General features: G+C 41.4%; 2 protein-coding genes across 13 annotated transcripts in view; both read right to left on the bottom strand.

Moving 5' to 3' along the window:
* The window catches only part of CEP135 (centrosomal protein 135), a 34,364-nt gene extending 17,416 nt beyond the window's left edge, over positions 1-16,948 (bottom strand). For 3 of the 5 annotated variants that reach the window (XM_083458047.1, XM_083458045.1, XM_083458046.1), the window contains exons 1-12: positions 15,959-16,750; positions 15,303-15,458; positions 14,249-14,439; positions 10,599-10,766; positions 9,208-9,349; positions 8,548-8,632; positions 7,388-7,516; positions 6,704-6,919; positions 4,510-4,575; positions 3,686-3,836; positions 2,513-2,706; positions 862-1,005 (exon numbers count right to left, since the gene is read on the bottom strand). In XM_083458047.1, the coding sequence (XP_083314173.1) occupies positions 862-1,005; positions 2,513-2,706; positions 3,686-3,836; positions 4,510-4,575; positions 6,704-6,919; positions 7,388-7,516; positions 8,548-8,632; positions 9,208-9,349; positions 10,599-10,766; positions 14,249-14,439; positions 15,303-15,458; positions 15,959-15,963 (1,647 nt within the window). In that variant the 5' untranslated portion in view covers positions 15,964-16,750. The other 2 variants (XM_083458049.1, XM_083458048.1) reach the window with 1 other exon arrangement.
* A 942-nt stretch (positions 16,949-17,890) lies between these two features.
* Positions 17,891-20,042, bottom strand: part of EXOC1 (exocyst complex component 1) — a 29,131-nt gene continuing 26,979 nt past the window's right edge. For all 8 annotated transcript variants that reach the window (XM_083458115.1, XM_083458117.1, XM_083458118.1 and 5 more), the window contains 2 exons: positions 19,695-19,889; positions 17,891-18,482 (listed from right to left, as the gene is read on the bottom strand). In XM_083458115.1, coding sequence (XP_083314241.1) covers positions 18,330-18,482; positions 19,695-19,889 — 348 coding nt within the window. In that variant the 3' untranslated portion in view covers positions 17,891-18,329. The remainder of the gene's footprint in view (positions 18,483-19,694; positions 19,890-20,042) is intronic.

Raw genomic sequence — 20,042 nt, 5'->3', positions numbered from 1 at the left:
CCATGCCGCCTGTCCAACCAGAGGCCATTCTTACCCAGTTCAATGATAGCTATGCATCTGGTGCAGGCTAAGACATTGTCTCAACAGCATAAATCTATTACCTGTCCTTTAATCTGCATTCATTCCTCTTTCTGTTACTTCCATGTCTAAGCCTGGTTCTGCAACAATTACTGCATCCTATTCTCACATTAGGGGACGCGGGTGGCGCTGTGGGTAAAAGCCTCAGTGCCTAAAGGCTTGCCGATCGAAAGGTTGGCGGTTCGAATCCCTGCGGCGGGGTGCGCTCCCGTCTTTCAGTCCCAGCGCCTGCCAACCTAGCAGTTCGGAAGCACCCCCGAGTGCAAGTAGATAAATAGGGACCGCTTACTAGCGGGAAGGTAAACGGCGTTTCCGTGTGCGGCTTTGGCTCACCAGAGCAACGATGTCACGCTGGCCACGTGACCCGGAAGTGTCTCCGGACAGCGCTGGCCCCCGGCCTCTTGAGTGAGATGGGCGCACAACCCTAGAGTCTGTCAAGACTGGCCCGTACGGGCAGGGGTACCTTTACCTTTTACCTATTCTCACATTGGCGAACCAGATGCATGTGGGAAACCTGCAAGCAGGACCTGAGGGCAAGAGCACTCTCCCCTCTTGCAGTTTCCAAGAGGTATTCAGAAGCCTACTGCCTCTGACTATGGAGGCAGAACATAGCCATCCTGGTTAGTAGCCACTAATAGCCTTATCCACCATGATTTTGTCTAATTCTCTTTTGAAGAGTATTTATGATTATATGTTGCTTCCTTCTTGCTCCTGCAAATCTCAGCTCCATTATACATGTTATGTCCTGACAGTCAGTGGCCCCACCTATTAATTTGGACTTACCCGTTCATAAAGAATGCTTAGTTTGTCTCTTTCTGCAGTTAAGAGTTTGACATTAGATTGAATTTCTATCATGTGCTTTTCAAATCTTTCTAGCATAGACTGTAGCTCATCTCTTTCTCGGGTAACCAATCTTAGATCACCATTCTGTCAAAAAAAAGGGGGGAGGGAGAGGAAAATTACACATTAAAAACTATATTACTAGTTACCTGGCACAGATACTGTACTGTTACTGACAGGTGCTACTGATGTAAATAATCAGCGCTGAAATCCTGGGTTAAATTACTTAAATTATACTGAAGTAATTAAGACAGATATGTCTGATGACAGGATTATACCTCAAAGTATGGCTGAGTTCAGACAATCATTCCAGGCTTCATAAACAGCTTAGCATTATAGGAGTGGGTCTATGTGAGCCCTGGGCATGAGGAACATTTGCATTTTAGGCTGTAGTCCTATGCATGTTTAATTAAGGAAAAGAATCTTACTGAATTAAGTGGAATGTACTTCTGAGTAAATACACACAGGGTATTATAATACTACTGAATAGTAGTATCATCATATTGTACTGCCTCATATTTAACCCTAACGCTCCATTTTTTGGACAATATCAAATTGCTATTAAAGCCCAACAGACACCTTTAAAGACCCAGCAGGAAGTAAAATTGATTTGATTTAAAAATATCTCATTTAACATAAAAATACACTGTATTGACACTACGTTTCAAAAACACAGTTCAAACACCAAATCTACTGAGATACAATGTTTGCTTAAACTCTTCATTGGGCTATCTGGAAGCCATGAAAGATACAGCAGAAGAGAAAGTAAAACAAAAACAAACAGACAAACAGACAAAATGCTTAGGTGAAATACTGCACTCATAGTAAATAATATAAGATATATCCCCAGTGGCCTAATAGGGACTTTCAAGAATGCAAATCAGAAAGCATTGTCACAAATTTGCACTATAAGTATAAACATGCTCCAAGCTGGATTTACAACTGATGGCAAAGTTCATTCCTGAAGTCCAAGTGCACAGAAACACTTTGCAATGTTTTGGGTTTGGGGCTATTTGTTTTATATTTGCAAAAAGATGAATGTAGAGTGGGGAAATATTACAAAGCAGGGGGGGGGGGTGTATTCCAGGACTTCTGAAGTGGTCTAAACAGGAAAAAACAGCATTTCAAATATGCAATTTTCTATACCATATTCTGAGAATTTTCTGGGAATAGAACGGATCCCAGTTAATGAAGGTATTTGACAGTTTCTCTTTTCCATTCACATTGGTAAACAAGACAGAAAGCTTTGTAATGCAAACTTTTTTAAAAATTGAAAAAAAGGAGTCAAGGGGGGAAATGAAACACAAATAGTTAAGTGACCCCATATTCTTTGAAGAATACATTGAATATGAAGTGGTTCAGGTTTGCTAAAAAGTTTTACAAATATTTTGAAAAGCTGCTGGGGTCTGCACTTGTATTGGAAAACATTGTTTTCTCTTACTAAAACAGTATGAATTCAGTCAACCAGACTGACTACTTGAGAAATGCCTCCTCCTTACTACTGGCAGTCACATCTGAGTAGTACGGCAGTTGTAAACTGGGGCACCATATGAAAAAGATTACTAGGCATTATATTTAACAAAAAAATTATTACCTTTTCTGGTGACTTGCGTAATGGGCTAGATCTTTGTTTAATTATCTTTTGGAGACACTCTAGTTCACGTTTATAGTAGTCCCTGTCTTCTTCTATAGTTTTTACAAATGCATCCAGACGAGAAGGTGATTTGTCCCCAAGTGCTATACCGCCTTCTAACCTCATTTTCTCTAGTTCTACAACAAGCTCCCGATCTGCATGAGAAAATAACCAACAAGCATGAATGAAGTTCGCATATACCAGAAGTGGTCAGTTTAAAGAAAACCAGCACATGGTTGAAGATATACAATTGAAGCTGCTAGAAGGAGCAAAGATGCTAGAAGGAGCGAAGTCAGACAGAACTGCATTCATCTATCCTCAAGAAAATATGAACTAAAGGAGGAAGAATGCATTTTAAAAATTACTATCTTACCCTATATGATGAAGAAAGGAAAAGAAAAATTGGGCTCACCTAAAGGTAGGCAAATTCTGGTTTTAAAAATGTATAGGTAACTCACCAGTGAAGTAAGTTGTATATGTTAAAAGTTCTGTTATCTTTAGTGGATTTCCCCCAGCATTTAAATACAAGCTATCACAGTGGTCCCCAATCTTTCTGAGCAATTCTCATAGGCACTACAACAGAATGGCTGCAGTGGTGGTGAGCCTAGCACAAGACACCCATTTCACAGAAGGCAAACTGTTTCCTGCCTCTCCCCACCCCTAACTTTGTCACTCTGTTCCTCTTGGCCCCTTCCCAGCACTGCTACTTCCTTCACCACCATCAGAGCCCCCCACACAGGATAAGGCTGAGAGGGAACAAACGAACAGCAAAAGTAAAGGGGAGCAGAGGCAAAAGTAAAATCCCAAAGAAAAGCAAAACTTCACAACAATAGAAAAGAGTACTCCATAAGGCACATTGCCTTCCATGACATCACCTGTGGATACCCCAGCTTTTGCCCTGCCTGTTTTTTCCCCTGTTGGGTTGGAGTCTGCAGGAAGACTTCCAATTGGGCCACATTATTGCTATGGCAGCAATGGGGTGGATAGGGGCCTGAGCAACTCTGAGGAGTGAGCTGTCGGGGACCCAGGGAGCATCTTGGTAGGTGCAAGTACTATGCTGTGCATTTCAGGGCTATCTTGTCTTAGGTACAAGAATCTGACAACATGATCCACCAGATCTCTTAAAACACATACCTATTATTTCAAGGTTTTCAAGTTTTTTGGCCAGTCTATGGTTCTCTAGTTGAACCTGGTTTAACAACACCTCAAGATTTTGTTTTTCATCAGTTTTTCCATAGAGTTCTTCGGTCAGCCTGTCTTTTTCTCTCCGATATGTAGATAACTCCTAAAGTCAAATGTGTATTTTTCAAACAGGATAGTACAATAGGATAGTACAATAAATATAGAGTTTGTAAAACACTATTTCATTGACATAGGTATTTCTACTTATAGATGATGCTTAAATCTACCGTAAATTCTAGTCATCTTCCAGACAAGTTATAATAGCAAAATGTGGCATAGTGCAAGAATGTATCCAGTAATGGGAAAGTGCAAACAATGTACTTTTAAAATTCCAGGTTTGGGAAAAGCAGAGAATTGCTTTATCAAATTCTACTTGTTTCCTGTTGAAATCATGTGACTTAACATGCTTAACTGACTGGATTGTGCAAGCTGTCATTAATATAAGTGTGGCTTTCAAGACACAGTAGTTAGTTTTTTGTTCTGTTTGCAGCAGAGTTTAATCTAATCTGAAAACAAGAATACTGTTCTACCAAACACGTCCAATAAAGGATATCACTTATTTTCTCTTTTCTTCTCTAGAACGTGTGCATTATCAGCAGTTTGTCAAGAAGCTGAAAAGCAGCACGGCTATCAAAATACTGCCACTACTAATGCTTTCCTTTCTTGTTCTGTTAAACAGATGTCTTTAGCACACACATTATATTCAGCCTCAGTATCCAAGTATTGAAAATGCATTGAATTAAATAAACTTATTCCACTTTAAAATTGTTACTTACTGACTTAAGCTTTGCTATTGTCTCTTCACGATCCTGGATTTCACTGTATGTTTTTTTAATCTCTTCCTATAAATCATAAATGATAAAATGTTTATAAAAAGTGAAGGGTCTTTATAAATATGCCACCATATTACACAAAGTAAAAAAAAAAATTCTTTTCATATTTTTAAGGTCATATTTCTGTTTAAACATAAAATATATCAAGTAAGTCCACATGATATCTAATATCTATTATATTTATAACTTTCATTCACATAATTTACAGAAAAAGAGCAGGGAAGTACAAAACTGTCTGCAAAATGTTATGTAGATTTATGTGCATCATAAATGAGCTCATGTAGCAGAGTACATACAAGGCCAAGCTACAAAGTTAGTAAGTTGAAATCTAGTCTACATCTGAACTCTGTAGATGGCCTAAAGCAAGCAACTCCCTCTCAGCTTCAGGCTCTATCTATAGGAGAATGTGACCTACCGTATTTTTCGTCCCATAGGACGCTCCGTCCCATAGGACGCACCTAGTTTTTTGGGGGGGAAATAAAGGAAATTTTTCCCCCTTTATTTCCCCCCCAAAAGCAGGTCCGGGAAACAGCGGGGTGGCGGCGCTGCGCCTCCCTGCTGTCCCCCAAGCTTGTGGGGCTGGCCAATGTCTGCCCGGCGTGAGGGGCGCCCTGAAGCAGAGCGCCCCTCGCGCTAGGCAGCAGGCTGCTATCCGCAGCGTGGGGAGCGCTGCAGGGAACTCCTGGAGGGCTCCCCACGCTGCGGGTGTCTGCCTGGCGCGAGGGGCGCCCTGAAGCAGAGCGCCCCTCGCGCCAGGCAGCAGGCTGCTATCCGCAGCGTGGGGAGCGCTGCAGGGAACTCCTGGAGGGCTCCCCACGCTGCGGGTGTCTGCCTGGCGCGAGGGGCGCCCTGAAGCAGAGCGCCCCTCGCGCCAGGCAGCAGGCTGCTATCCGCAGCGTGGGGAGCGCTCCAGGGAACTCCTGGAGGGCTCTCCACGCTGCGGGTGTCTGCCTGGCGGGAGGGGCGCTCTGCTTCAGGGCGCCCCACCCGCCGGGCGGCAGGCTGCTATCCGCAGCCTAGACATCCCTGCGGGAGCTCCTGCAGGGCTGCCTAGGCTGCTGATGTCTTCCTGAAGCCTGGAGAGCGAGACGGGTCGGTGCGCACCGACCCCTCTCGCTCTCCAAGCTTCAGCGAAAGCCTGCATTCGCCCCATAGGACGCACCCAGATTTCCCCTTCATTTTTGGAGGGGAAAAAGTGCGTCCTATAGGGCGAAAAATACGGTACCTTATATGGCTGTTGTATGGTTTACAACAAAACAATACATGTTAAATGCATCAAATGTTGGAAAATGTTATATAAATGCTATTTGTATTATTCCTATAAACTGTAGCAAAAAAGCTTTGGAGTTAAACTTCCATCATCTGCAGGTATAGGGTGGTATATTAATAATAATAATAATAATAATAATAATAATAATAATAATAATAATTCTATTTACTTGTCAGATGGGAATACAAGGAGCAGAGAAACCCCGAAATTACTGTAAATAGTACATATTTTGAAGCCCCTATGGGACAAAGAGACCTGGAGTGCAGCAGAAAATTTGATGGAACTGGGGAGCAGTTGAATGACATCGGAGGTGTCTGGTGGCAACAGGGATGTCAAAGGCCTAGGAAAAGATCTATGTGAGCAAATCTACAGAAAGGTCTCTAGATTCCTTCTGCAGAATAAGGGAACCCAGCAGGCTAAAGAGAAGTTCTCTAGCAAATGTGCAGCATGTCCAGAGTGTAACAGCTGTCCTTAGTAGGAAAGAAAATACCAAAACGCTCATCTGACATCCCCAAAGGCCCTTTTGGAGGTTAAACTAATCCTTCTTATAGGATATGGTTGCTCAGTTCTACAGTTCCTTGGCCAACTTCAAAACAGACCTGATTCCATTATAATGTACACAGGGGCCCCGTTACAAACATTGCAAATACAACAAAATATCAAAATCCATACATTAAAGCAAAGATATGGAAGTTATGGCTCTCCAGATGTTGCTGGTCTTCAAATCCTCTTCTGCACTACACTTTATGAAATTTAAAATACAAAGGCAAATGCATGCACTTTTAAAAGCAGATGCAACTCCTGAAACCTTTCATTGGGAGTTGAGACATTTTCTTGATGTTCTACCAAGTTACAGAATTTACTTACCTTAGCCTGTCCAATTTCTTTATCTGCAGTCTCAAGCACAATTTCTTTGTGCCTTTCCAACTGTTGTGCCAACTGATCTATTTCACTCAATTCTTGGCACAGTTCTTCATTTTTATTGCTTAAATGAGCCACTTCACTAGTGACATTTTGCTTACTGTCCAGAAGATCCTGTATGCGCATTTCAAGCTCTTTGTTTGTTTGCTGCAGAAATTCAATCTGAAACACATTCACAACATACTAAATGTTTCAAGTTAACAAAAAAGTAGAAGCACAACTACAGCCAAACAAAAGCTAGCAGTTAGTTCTCAAATAACTTTCCATTATTAGCTGTAGTACTTTATGTTCTTAGAACGTAAGAAACATTTGAGATCTGTGGACATTTTAATTAGCTGAATTGCCAAGTCATGAATTTGGTTCCCACATATTTGGAGGAAACAGCCTCCAAAAATTTTCAGCCATATTATCATTGCTAAGTTAATCGGCTGGAACACAATGACCACAAAAGGAATAAACTAACTTATGAGTAGGTGTAGGATACAGCCAGTAAAATGGGACGTGACATCTCTGATCACAGTTATGGAGTCAATTCAGGTGGTTTTGGAGTTGCAGCACTTCACAAAAGCTTTATCGGGAGGTGAGGAATCTTACAAAGGTTTCTAAGTGAAAGAGGCTCAAACATGTTACCTGTAAATTTAAGTGAGCAATAATTTTTTCATTACTTCTGCTTCTGGCTTCCAAAGATATGACATCATGAGAGCGACCGCCATCCAGTGCCAGGCCTAAACGCTCAATCTCACTGTCTCGCAGCTCAACCTTTGGAGACAAAATCATTATTCTTTTAAAATGATTGAGTGTTGTTGCTGCAAATGCCTGGCCAGAACTTCTCCTCTTAGTACATAAGGATATGGGACTGTTCTGGGGATGCTATGATTTCCAATGAAAACACTCATCATACCAGAAATTATCCTCGACACCAGTCTGTTGTATGGACCATTTGTGAATGTGTTACCAGAGAGGCTGTGATAGCATGCAGGAAGGGTCCTCCTCAAGTGTTCTAGGGGCCTGTCAAGTTCATCAAAGCCACACATGCCAACACAACACAGGTAAAGTGCAATGAGATTAAGAATTAAGTTTCTTTGGAAAGAAAACTGAATATTAAAGGAAGACATGCACATAGTTACAAAAATATTGTGTGCATGCCCAGAACAGAAAAAGGCAATGGAAGGGAAGGGAGGAACAATTGAGAAGGATAAAAACTCCCCTGTATAAATTCTGTCAAGCTCTACCCACTGGGATAGATGAATGTAATGTAATGTAATGTAATGTAATGTAATGTAATGTAATGTAATGTAATGTAATGTAATGTAATGTAATGTAATAATAGCAGTGAATAGCCAGGACAGGAAAAAATAGGAGTTTGGTGAAAGCTAATGTGCCAAAACCATACACAGAAAAATTGGACCAACCTCTTTGCGATATAGGGACCCCAACTGAAACCACCTGTATACAGAGTCAGAATCCTGACCCATCTAGCTCAGTATAGTTTACACTGACTGCAGCTCTCTAGCATTTCAGACAGGGATTGCAGATTGAGTCTGAGATGCTCTGCATGCAAAGCATGAGCTGTACCACTGAGCTACATTCCCCACTCTGTCAGTAGAATGAATACGGAAGTAGCTATGCCAAAGCAAGCCACTATTGGCTTTTAACCAGAACATTAACAAAATGCTGACAGTTCCTGGGGGAAATGCTGATCTTAAGATCCCTTCTTCAGCAAAGAGAAACTGTAGACTATACTGAAAAGTTAAGAAGCAAAATACACAACCCTTAAAATATTAGTTTACCTGTTTGCTGTAATTTTTCACCTCACGTTCCGCTATCTCTAGCTTTTCTTGCAAGTCCGACACTTCTAACTGCAGTTCATGAATTCTGAAATATATTTTATCTGAATTTGAGTTTCATTCAGGAATTCTACATTAATAAAATATTTTCCGCTGACAACTAGTTCTCTCATTATTACTTGTTCTACAGTCACTCAAAATCTCAAGTCATTCAATATATTGCATACATTTAGAAGCAGCAAAAGTAAAAGTAATTAATACAACGTGTTTTACATTAATACCCCCCTCAAATAGGCATAGTACTAAGAAAAATATACTGAACTTTTTAACCTTACGTTGTTAAAACATTGAAACCTAACATTGCTAATCCCTTGTTTTATGATCACAGTGAAGAAGTCCAAAGGAAGGCCAAAGTGCAATACATAAACTGTTCTGGTTTTTAAAAATGTATAATGAATGCCATAGTAACTTTTGATTTCTTGTCATTTTTGACAATCGGAAACATAAACGGCGATTAAAGAACTAAGTAATTCTTCCCAAACATTTTCTCCCACAGAAGTGGGAGGGGAAGGGTTAGAGACTAATTCTCATTCATGGAAGACTGGAGGGAGATGTCAGGATGGCATTACTAGTGTGTCAAGATTTAAAAAGACCATTAATCACCTGTTGTCAGCCACTTGAAGAAGATCTGCAATATATGGGTCATCTGGCTGAGGAATTGGATAAGCATCGATTCCTGAGGGAGGGACTGGCTGGTCTATCTGCATACGCTGACGCCTAAACGGAATATTTCTTTTCCTACCACCTACAAAGATAAATGCATATTACTAAGAATTAAACAGCCCCAAGAGTTCTTCTTTATATTGAAGAACCAAAGAAATTCCTTTGTTACTGGAATAATACTTTTAAGCAATAGCTAATTATATGAGTGGCAAAGAATACATTTAACAAAATGTTCATTAAAAGAGTAGCTTAAATGAAATCTACATGATATATAGACATAAAACTACATTAAAGCTCTCGAAGACTAAGAGCATGCATCAATTTCATTATATTACTGTGTTTGCAAGTGTAAAATAGTGTAAATCTGTCCTTCATTGATTTCAATGGGAAATAACAGTGCAATCATAACCATGACTGCTCAGACATCCAATTCAACAGTAAATGCATATAACTAACAGTAAGTGGGGTTAGGATTATTGCCTAAATTCAAGTAAATTCTATAATTCCTATGTATGTATCCTAAACCCCATTGTACTCAGTGGTACTGAATAAACATGCTTGTGATTGGGCTGTGAGCATCCAACACTTTTAGTGTGGCTATAAAAGTAAAAGTCTAGATTTTGCATATAATGCCCTAAGAATAAAGACGGTAACATCTCAGCCTGAGAGCACAGAGGCAAATCTTTACTAAATGCTCATAGAGCTCTGAGAGATTTTGTTTAATCCACAACATGTGTCGTAATATGGCAATTTCTTGCAGGCACCAGTGGCCATTGGTCACATTGGCCATCACCTTGTGGGCTTTCCCAACAATCTTAATTAGGGAAGGGATAGATACGTAAAACTGACTTCTATCCCAAAGAAAGTAAGTAATGTCTATTTATTTTTCCAAAAAGTATGCCTTAATTTACTTTATAAAATAAAATAGTGGTTTTAAGCTGTTAACAAACTAAATACAATGCACAGTCAAAATTATTAAAATCAGTTTAATAAAATAAAGCAAAATAATGAAAAAACAAAACAGCGTAAAAACAAGGAGACAAGATATTTAACCTGCAAAAAATCTCAGTGAAATAAAGCTATAGCAGCTCACCTAAAGCTTAAAAGAGGGGGAGAAAACCAAAGCTCTCTAAAAGGAGTTTGATAACTGAGGTTCTGCAGCAATTATTAATGCAGAATCTGGATCCATGGCTTGTAGTGATTTTTTTCCCATATTGACATTTGCTAAAGTCCCACTAAAACCAAATATACTCAAGTACCAAAACAGGGTGCAAAAGTGCAGCCTAGTAAGAGAAGTAGTAGCATGATGAGCACATAATCTGATAGTGTACCTGGTGTCTGGACCACTGCTTGCAGATTTTTCTCTTGGAGTTGCTGGATCTTGTCAGTCTTGGCTTTGTTCTCTTTCTCTAACGATCTAATTTTATGTATATACTGGTTATTCAAAAATTTCATATCTGCATTCTCATGTTCAACTTTCCTCAGTGTAGTTTTCAAACCTTTAAGGAAGAAAAAAAATCAACAGTATTCTTCCTTTTTCTTCTACCTGCATACTAGGAATAAAAACAAGCTCAATGTTTTTTCTTCTATCTCCAGGTGCTAATACGCACATGTGCTGCAAGTCTCAATTTCCCTGAACATGTTTTTAGTTGCTTGTATCTTTTAAAAACACGATGACAACAACCACTTCCTAAACAATCATCTCAAGGTGATTTACACATGAGATAATTAAAAACAGTTAAAACCACAAAAACAACAGATCCATTTAAAGCAAGACTAAAACCCTAACAAGTAGAATAGAATAGAATAGAATAGAATAGAAATTTATTTGTCATTGTCCGTATATACACAGTATACACAACAACGAAAATAAAACACCCACCCAAAGACCGGCTTCACATACACATTTGCACGTACCTCCAACACTCTCATCCCATTCAGACATAATCTATAAAACATACATAATCCAGAATATAACATGACCTATTAAAAGCATAACATGACCTAAACCCTATCTCATTTCTTCCTACTCCCTACTTGCTATTTCTTACAACTGGCCCTGAGATCATTATTTAGTGCAATCAGAGCTCTTGGATAGAAACTATTCAGAAGGCGTGTGGTTCGTGTTTTCATTGTCCTATATCTTCTGCCCGAAGGCAACAGTTCAAAGAAGTTGTGAGCAGGATGGGTGGGATCTCACAGGATATTGTGTGACTTCTTCAAAGTGCGAGACGTGAAGATCTCATCCAGGGTTGGTAGCTGGAGCCCTATAACATTCTGGGCAATTTTTGTTATTCTCAGTAAAGCTTTTTTATCCGTTTCAGAGCTGCTTCCATACCACGATAATATACTATAGGTTAAGACACTCTCGATGGTACTGTGATAATAGGACAGGAGTAGGTGCTGAGATAGATTCAGTCCCCTGAGCATTCTCAGGAAATACAACCTCCCCTGCACCTTCCTCACAACCATGTTAATATTTGCAGTCCATGAGAGGTCCTCAGAGATATAAATGCCCAGGTATTTAAAACTACCAACCCTCTCCACCTCCTCGCCATTTATGTGCAATGGTAAAAATACACTTTTCTTTCTCCTAAAATCAACTATGAGTTCTTTGGTTTTTTTGGTGTTAAGCATAAGATTGTTTTCTTTACACCATTGAATTAACCCCTGTACTTCTTTCCTGTAAGCAGTCTCATCGTTCTCACTAATGAGCCCCACCACTGTTGTATCATCCGCAAATTTGATGATTGTGTTGGACTTATACAGTGGGGTACAATCAGATGTGTACAGGGAATAGAGAAAGGGACTTAGCACACATCCCTGAGGAGCTCCTGTGCCTAATACTAGAGTAGAAGAATAGTAAGGTCCCATTCTCACTGTCTGCGGCCTGTCAGTCAGGAAATTCCTTACCCACAGACAGATCTTCTGATGTATACCCAAATTGATCATTTTAAGAAATAACCTGTCTGGCAAAATTGTATTGAAGGCAGAACTGTAGTCCACAAACAACAGCCTTGCATAGGTTCCCTGTCGTTCTAAATGACTCAGTACAGTGTGGACAACGATGGAAATAGCATCATCAGTAGATCTATTTCTTCTGTATGCAAACTGGAACGGGTCTAGAGTGGATGGAAGACCAGCCTTAATATGATCTAGCACCAATCTCTCGAAACATTTCATAACGACAGATGTTAGGGCTATTGGTCTATAGTCATTGAGAGATACCACCACTGACTGCTTGGGGACTGGCACTATAATCGATGTCTTCAGACAGGTAGGGACAGAACCCTGCGACAGGGATAGATTAAAAATGTCCGTAAATACACCAGCTAATTCTGCAGCGCAGTCCCTAATTACCCGTCCCGGGATTCCATCCGGTCCAGCTGCCTTCCTGATGTTAATGCACCGAAAGGCACGTTGTACATCAGAGGTCTGTAGTAGAGATATTCATGGTATTCCTGCATTACAGGGGGTTGGAATAGATGACTCTTCGGGTCCCTTCTAACTCTACAATTCTATGGTAAAGACCCATCACAGTGTGCGTGTTTGCAATCACTGCAATAGAGCTACTTAACTGTAGTTTAAAATGATGTGGCCAAACACACACATTTGTGCACTTCAAACTTAGACCAGTTTTGGGGATTGTATTCAAGTATTATTGTTTATTATTATTATTTATTCCATTTATATACCACCTTTTATCAAAAGATCCCAGGGTGGTGTACAACATTAAGAAGACATTTTACAATGAAATATTGCTTGAAGCAGCCTTAAGAATCAGTTAAACTATTTCTCAGTTCCCTGACTCTTAGTATCATCACTTCTCAGGGAGAACACTGGCATGCTGTGGTTTGAAACTTTATGTATTCATTTATAAAAGATATTTATATACCGCTGTGTCATAGATGTATCACAGCAGTTCACCACAATATAAAAATGTAAAACCAATTAAATCATTAAAAGTTAAAAACAAGCAAAAAGAAATTTATAACATCTATAGACCACTGTGGCCTGCATAGGCCTGGCAGAACAGAAACGTTTTCAGTGGACATTTAAAAGTTGGCACAGAAGGTGCCTGCTGAATCTCTATTGGTAGGGTGTTCCACAGGACTAGGCGTATGACACTAAAGGCTAGGTTTCACCTACTCGGGGAGCAACCAAAGACATTCCTGCAGATGATCTCAGTGATCAAGCTGGTATATAAGGATTCAGGTGATCCCTGAGGTGTCCTGGACTCAAGTTGTTTAGGGCTTTGTAAATCAATCAAAGAACCTTGAACCTGGCTTGGTAGCAGATGGGCAACCAGTGCAGCTGTTTTAACAATGGTGTCACTCCCAACAGTGATCTGGCTGCAGCATTCTGCACCAGCTGGAGCTTCTGAATCAGACCCAAGGACAGCCCCACATATAGTGCATTACAGCAGCCTCGAGATTACCAATGGACTATAGTGGTCAGGCTATATCTGTCCAGGAATGGCTATGGTTAGTGAACCAGATGAAGCTGGCAGAAGGCACAACAAGCCAAAGAGGACAACAGGGCCCCCAGTGACAAAGATGCTTTTAGGAGTGCCCCCAAACTATGAACTTGCTCCTCCAGAGGGGGATTCCTAAAGAGCTTCCGTCTTCCCAGGATTCAGACAGTTTATTGGCCTTTATCCAGTCCACCACTGCATCAAGAAACATACTCTGGCATTCAATTTGGATGGCATTCAATGCTGCCATTCTGCTTTTGATGTAATGGAGAGATCCACAAAGATAAAAGGTAAGGTGATTTTTGCAGATTCCATCTTCCTGCTGCGTCACCTGCGCAAGTGCTTCCAAAACTCACCGCAAAGTGTAAAGTGCTACCACCAAACTTATTAGAGGCAAAACTTGTGGGGTCAATGGCAACCACAAGTTTTGGCTTACTAACAATGATAGTCAAAATTTGTTGCCCCGCTTTCTAAGAGATAAATAATCAGTTAGGTTTTCAATATTACCTTTGACCTGCTTTTCCAGTTGTTCTTTCAGTTTCAGAATTTCTAAATGTAGTTCATTGTTTTCACGGGTGAGCCTAGCATTTTCTTCTCGATAAGGTTCTAGAACAACGTCAAAGTTGCTGTATTCTTTTTCAAGTTTTCCAGCAGATAGCTTAGCACTCCGGAGGCTCTCAGTTGTATGAACAAGGTCACTGAAATGGAAGGAAAACAAATTTCCAGGCTTGAGAGATGAAACCTACAATGGTCAAAACTAATATTTTGTATAAATACCCTGCTCCAGTCACCCCCTAGGCCAGAACAGAGGCAGATTTTGGCTTGGTGTACTAGCCAACCAGATTTAAAATAGAACATTTATTTCCCTATGTCTATGCAAGTATGCATGGACTACAATCTTAACCTTCCTTAAATGGCCAAGTTTTCATTAAAATCAAAAGGGGATTTACTTGAACATGCATTAAAGAAGGAGGAGGCAAGCAGGCAGCATTTCTAACATTAATGTGCAACATTTGGTTGGCAGAATTTACCCCGACTTAGTGGCTGCATATACAAGACATCCCATTTATGCATGAAAGCAAACATTTGTTTTTTTCAGGAAGAATGCTGCTTACAGAACAGCATCCACACCATTCTTTAAGCTGATTAATTTGTTCAAACTAAACCCTATTTTTATTGGCTAGGACATTTAATATTGTACACCAGGGTTCCCTTATGTCGCAGGAATGTTCCTGTTACAGATTTTTCTATGCACTGCACTCAGACCTCTGTTCTAAAACAGTTGCTTATTGCAGCTAATTTTAGGCATGCTTTTAAAAGCCAATTATGATACATTCTAGTGAAATTTGAAACTGATGTCTCTAGATTGTGTAAAGTGAGGTTACAAAATATTACTTTAAATTGCATTTCAGGATTAACACAGAATATTTGCATTGACAAAGCCATCTCAATGCATTTCACAGAAGACTAACTTTCACCACTAGTGTAATGTAGTCAAACAGCAAATATCAATCCAATAACACCTATGAGTACATTTTGCTATTCCCTTTTGTTTTGATACCTAAAAAGCTTTTCCACCAAAGGCAAACTCTCCACTCCTAATGGTTGTCGATAACCCAGCTGATCCAACCGCTTCCTTAGATTAACGAACTTTCGCTCTGCAGCTGTGCTCATTGTGAAGATATTTTTGAACTGTCTTTTGTGAAAAAAATGGGATCTGCAAATAATTTAAGCACATGTTAGCTTACACCATTACAACATCAACATGCAAGACCAAGCTCCCTGCTTTCTGGCACTTGGTCATGACCTGATACAAGTTAGCATGGTATTCTGGCAGCTGAGACATTACTTTTTACCAGGAAGAGGGTGAAATAGAAGAGTATAGATGCAAACTGGAGTGTCCCTGAAATATCAGATTCAGAAACCAACAACTGATTAGAGTTCATAAATAAGATGTAGCCAGGGCATCGCATGAGGTGCAACTAGCCAGCCACAATCCAGTGCCATTTCAGAACACACACAAGTGACTTCTACACAAAAGGAGCTGAAGAATAAGTACTGTGCATGGGGTTTCATTTTGTGATGCCAAAACTGGGGGACCCCCTGCCTCTTGCTTTCCATTCCACATCACAGCTGCAGCATCTCTCGAGGCTCTGCACGCAGTGCAACAAAACCGGTTGCATCGGGGGCCAGCCACTGTCTCTCAGATTGACCTACCTCATAGGGCTGTTGTGAGGATAAAGATGGGAAGCAGGAATATCACATATGCCAGCCTGAACTCCGTGGAGCACATATAAGTTTGTGTGAGAGAGATATCTCTATACACAACAGAATCATAGAATCGTAGAGTTGGAAGGGATCCCAGGGGTCATCTAGTCCAACCCTGTGCAATGCAAGGAATGGCAACTAAAGCATACATGACAGATCACACACACCTCTGCACACAACAGTGGGGTGTGTGCTGTTGTTTTTTGAGAGCAACTGTTCTACAGAAAGGATTTCGGGGAGAAATAGAGATATATGGACGGGTCAAGAAGCAAGCAGAAGAGCAATGACGTGGGAGAGAGGCGAGACTGCGGTGAGCAGCTGCAGATATAGGGATCGCAGTGAAGGGAGCAAAGAGGGGGGAGGTACGACTGGTGCTCTGGGCGGGAGAGTCAACCCAAGGGGGCGGCGAAGAGGGGACTAAACATGAAGCAGCGATTGTCGGACGGGGGGAGGAGGGTCTGGCCAGAGCCGCAAGACAAGGAACCCGAAGCGGTCGCGCTGTGATTGCGGAGGAAGAGGGCGCCGGCGCTTTCCTCAAGGCCCCAGGAAGCGTCACAGCAGCTGAAAGGGCTGCTCCCTTCGCGGTGACGTCACCGCCCCGCCGTCGCCATGGAAACGGGCCCTCGGCGGAGGCCTCTCTAATAAATCTCGGCCTCGCCGCCGAGGGCCGTTAAACCCGCGGCCTGGCTCTTCCCCCACCGCTCGCCCTCGGGGGGCCCCTCCTGGGTCTCGGGCTACTCTACCTTCGCTTCTTTCTCCCCCGCCTTTCTCCACACACAAAAAGCCTCCCAGGAAGTTGGAGCGGCGGTGTGGGCCGAGGCGGCCGTTTGAAAATGGCGCGCGAAGCGTCCGCCGCCGCTCCGCTTCCGCCCGGCGTCGCCCCCAGCAACGGCTCTCCGAAGGCGAGCGCGCTCTGGGGAACCTTTAACGGACGAGCCGGGGCTCTGCCGCAGCGGCCTCTGGCGGCGGAGGCTGGGAGGGCAGGTTTCGAGAGCCTTTTTAAGGGTCGCTCGCCCGGCAAAAGATGCGCTCTGGAAACTAGAACCTAATTCTCTCATTCTGCCTAAACGGAATAAATAGTAATCTGCACTGGATTGTTAATGCCAGCATCCCAGAACAGCAAAAACATTAAGGAAAAAATCGAGACTGTGTACTTAAATGCTAAAAATGCAATCAAAACTATTTTCACTGCAGCATCACTTATTTTAGCTGTACGACTTACATACAGTTGTACCTCTGGTTATGTACTTAATTCATCCAGAGGTCCGTTCTTAACCTGAAACTGTTCTTAACCTGAAGCACCACTTTAGTTAATGGGGCCTCCTGCTGCTGCCGCACCGCCGGAGCACGATTTCTGTTCTCATCCTGAAGCAAAGTTCTTAACCCGAGGTACTATTTATGGGTTAGCGGAGTCTGTAACCTGAAGCGTATGTAACCTGAAGCGTATGTAACCTGAGGTACCACTGTATTGTGTATTCCCATTGTTAGCCACCCCAAGTGATGCAAGTAGGGATCTAAATATTGTTTCAGGATCTCGTTCAAAACTCCTTTTAGCAATCCATTTCTTCTGCAATCCAGGTGTACAACCATAAGGGCAGAAGTTCTTCCCAAGCTTAGGCAGAAAAACAGACTCAGACAGGCTTTTTCTTCAGCTATTTTGCTGTTTTTTTCATCAATGTGATAAACTGAACCAATTTAAAGTTTTAGTCTTTAGAATCAAAGCGTTAGTTCAGTGTTTCCAAGGAAGCTTCAACTAATGCCTGCATGTAAAAAGTAAAAACACCTAACTTAAATATAGTATCTGGATCCCTCAGTTGACTGGCAAGTTTTCCTTTTGTGTAATGCATGTCATAGGATAGGGAAATAAATACAAGGAACGCCTTTGTAAACATTATTTTTATATTGGATCAGAAGAATTTCAACCATAAAGTCATGTAAATAGATTCTTTTGAAAGCATGCGTGCAAGTTCCATCAATCCATATATTAATACATTTTGATGCAGAAACCCCTTCAGCCTTGTACAATAATTTTAATACTTTAACATAATTACTGGAAGCTACAGGAAAGCCAAAGAGTTTAGTATCTAATGTACTATAAATTATACAAGGCTAATATATCAACATGGAAAATAAAACAAGCCAGACTGTATTACATGTGAAAAAGTATGCTTTAACACTGTTTCTATACAGTAAGTAAGCAACATTTCTCCTCAGGCCATCAATTGATGGGCATAAAGATAATTAAGGACATTCCACAAAGTAACAAGTCTTCAGTGCTAAAAGATTCATTAGTTTATCTTGCTTTTACCCTTGGCAGATATTAGTGAGACTGTGCAATGCTGGAGAAGTAGTCTAAAATGTCTTGGATAGTGAACTCCATAGTAATTCCAGATCCAGGATAACAGCGTGCTATTAAGCCCTCAAAATGCTTGTACTGGCGTATGAACTCATCTTGCATAGAATGCCACACCACCTACCAAAAAGAAGAAGAATTTCAGTAATGTAAATATTATCCATGGTTACTAATCCATATCACCAAAGGCCTGTCCTGCTGACTAGCTTCACTGTTGAGGACAGCTCTGCACCTTCCAAGGAAATGTGTGTGTGGAGCCATTGCCAACATTTAGCTCCATGTTATAGTATCTCGGCACTGTCTCTTCTGCTATCTCCCTTTTCCTAGGACCTAGGAGGACAGTGGAGTGCTGTTGCTATGGAGAGGCAAGGCAAGACAGATGGGTAAGAGTCAATTCCTTGCACACACGCATCGAAAGCAGCAGGATGAACCTTCTCCCTACTCAGCTTTTGCCAGGATATGTACTTGTATATGCCTTCACATGCAACAACCAGGAAACGGGAAAGCCCACTGACACCATCACAATCCTAGCCAGTTATTTGCTAAGGAGTCTGTTTACAATTGTACCAATAAGAAAGCAACATTCTAACGGCTTCTTTACTTCAGATTATAGGTGGAGGTTCAATCAACTCTTCAATACATTTCCCCCCTCCATTTACAACACTAGCAAGTGAAAGAGAAAACAAGGCTAGAATGTTTCTTTTTCGCATGCAAGCTTCCTGTGTAGAATGAGACACTTAAGTATTCTATCATGTGAGCCTCACCAAGTGACATAGCCCAAACACAGTCTTCCTTCCTTCTTCTATGTCAGTGTGGATTTTCTGTTGTTGCTTTTATTTCTGTTAGGTGCCTTGGTCATTTCCCCCCTCCCCCCTTCCCGCAAATGGAAATGTAGGATGTAAATGCAACAATCATGTAAATTAACCTGGTTATTGTGTCTTCCCTGTGGCCTGTAAGGCTGAATGCACCCTGAACCAGTGGCATAGCGTGGGTTGTCAGCACCCGGGGCAAGGCAAGTAATTTGCGCCCCCTAACCCGTGGATTTGCGCCCCCTAATCCTAACCCCCAGATGTTGCTCCCGGTGCGGCCGGCCCCCCCTGCACCCCCCACCCTATGCCACTGCCCTGAACTTCTTCAAATGCTCTCTTCCCCCACCTCCCGCTTCACCCTTTATCTGGATGCAGTTCTATTATCTACATCGTTTTACTGCGAGACATTTTCTACCTCAGATGTGTGATGTTCTACCTTAAACAAGAGACAAACCAAGGACAGCCAAAACATTTACACAGCATTCACTAGGTTTATACACACTCTTAATACCCATTATATTACCTGAAGTAGGTTTTCCTCTTCACACAAGTGTTTATCCACCTTCTTATAAAGGTTGTCCAACCCCTTTTTCACTTCCTTGCCGGGATACTCCTTTATAACCTTTCTTAGCTCCTGTTTATTGAACGCCAGCTGGTAGCTCACTTCCTCTTCTCTCACACCTTGCGCCACACGAGCTTCAACGCCCTCAAAGAAGTGCTGAGGCAAAGTATTCAAATATATTAAAATCCACAAACAAAACGGTGCTCAGCCTTAAACACCTGGTATTAAGCATGGCTTCTACACATTTGAACTATTGTCGTTGGAAAGCAGTTTTTCCTGTTTATTTTTGAAGTATGAAATTGACCGGAT

Source organism: Podarcis tiliguerta, assembly GCF_965153285.1.
Source record: "Podarcis tiliguerta genome assembly, chromosome: 9".
In the NCBI taxonomy this organism is placed as follows: Eukaryota; Metazoa; Chordata; class Lepidosauria; order Squamata; family Lacertidae; genus Podarcis; species Podarcis tiliguerta.
Note: the sequence above shows the minus strand (reverse complement) of the source record. Positions and strands in the feature narration are given on the sequence as shown.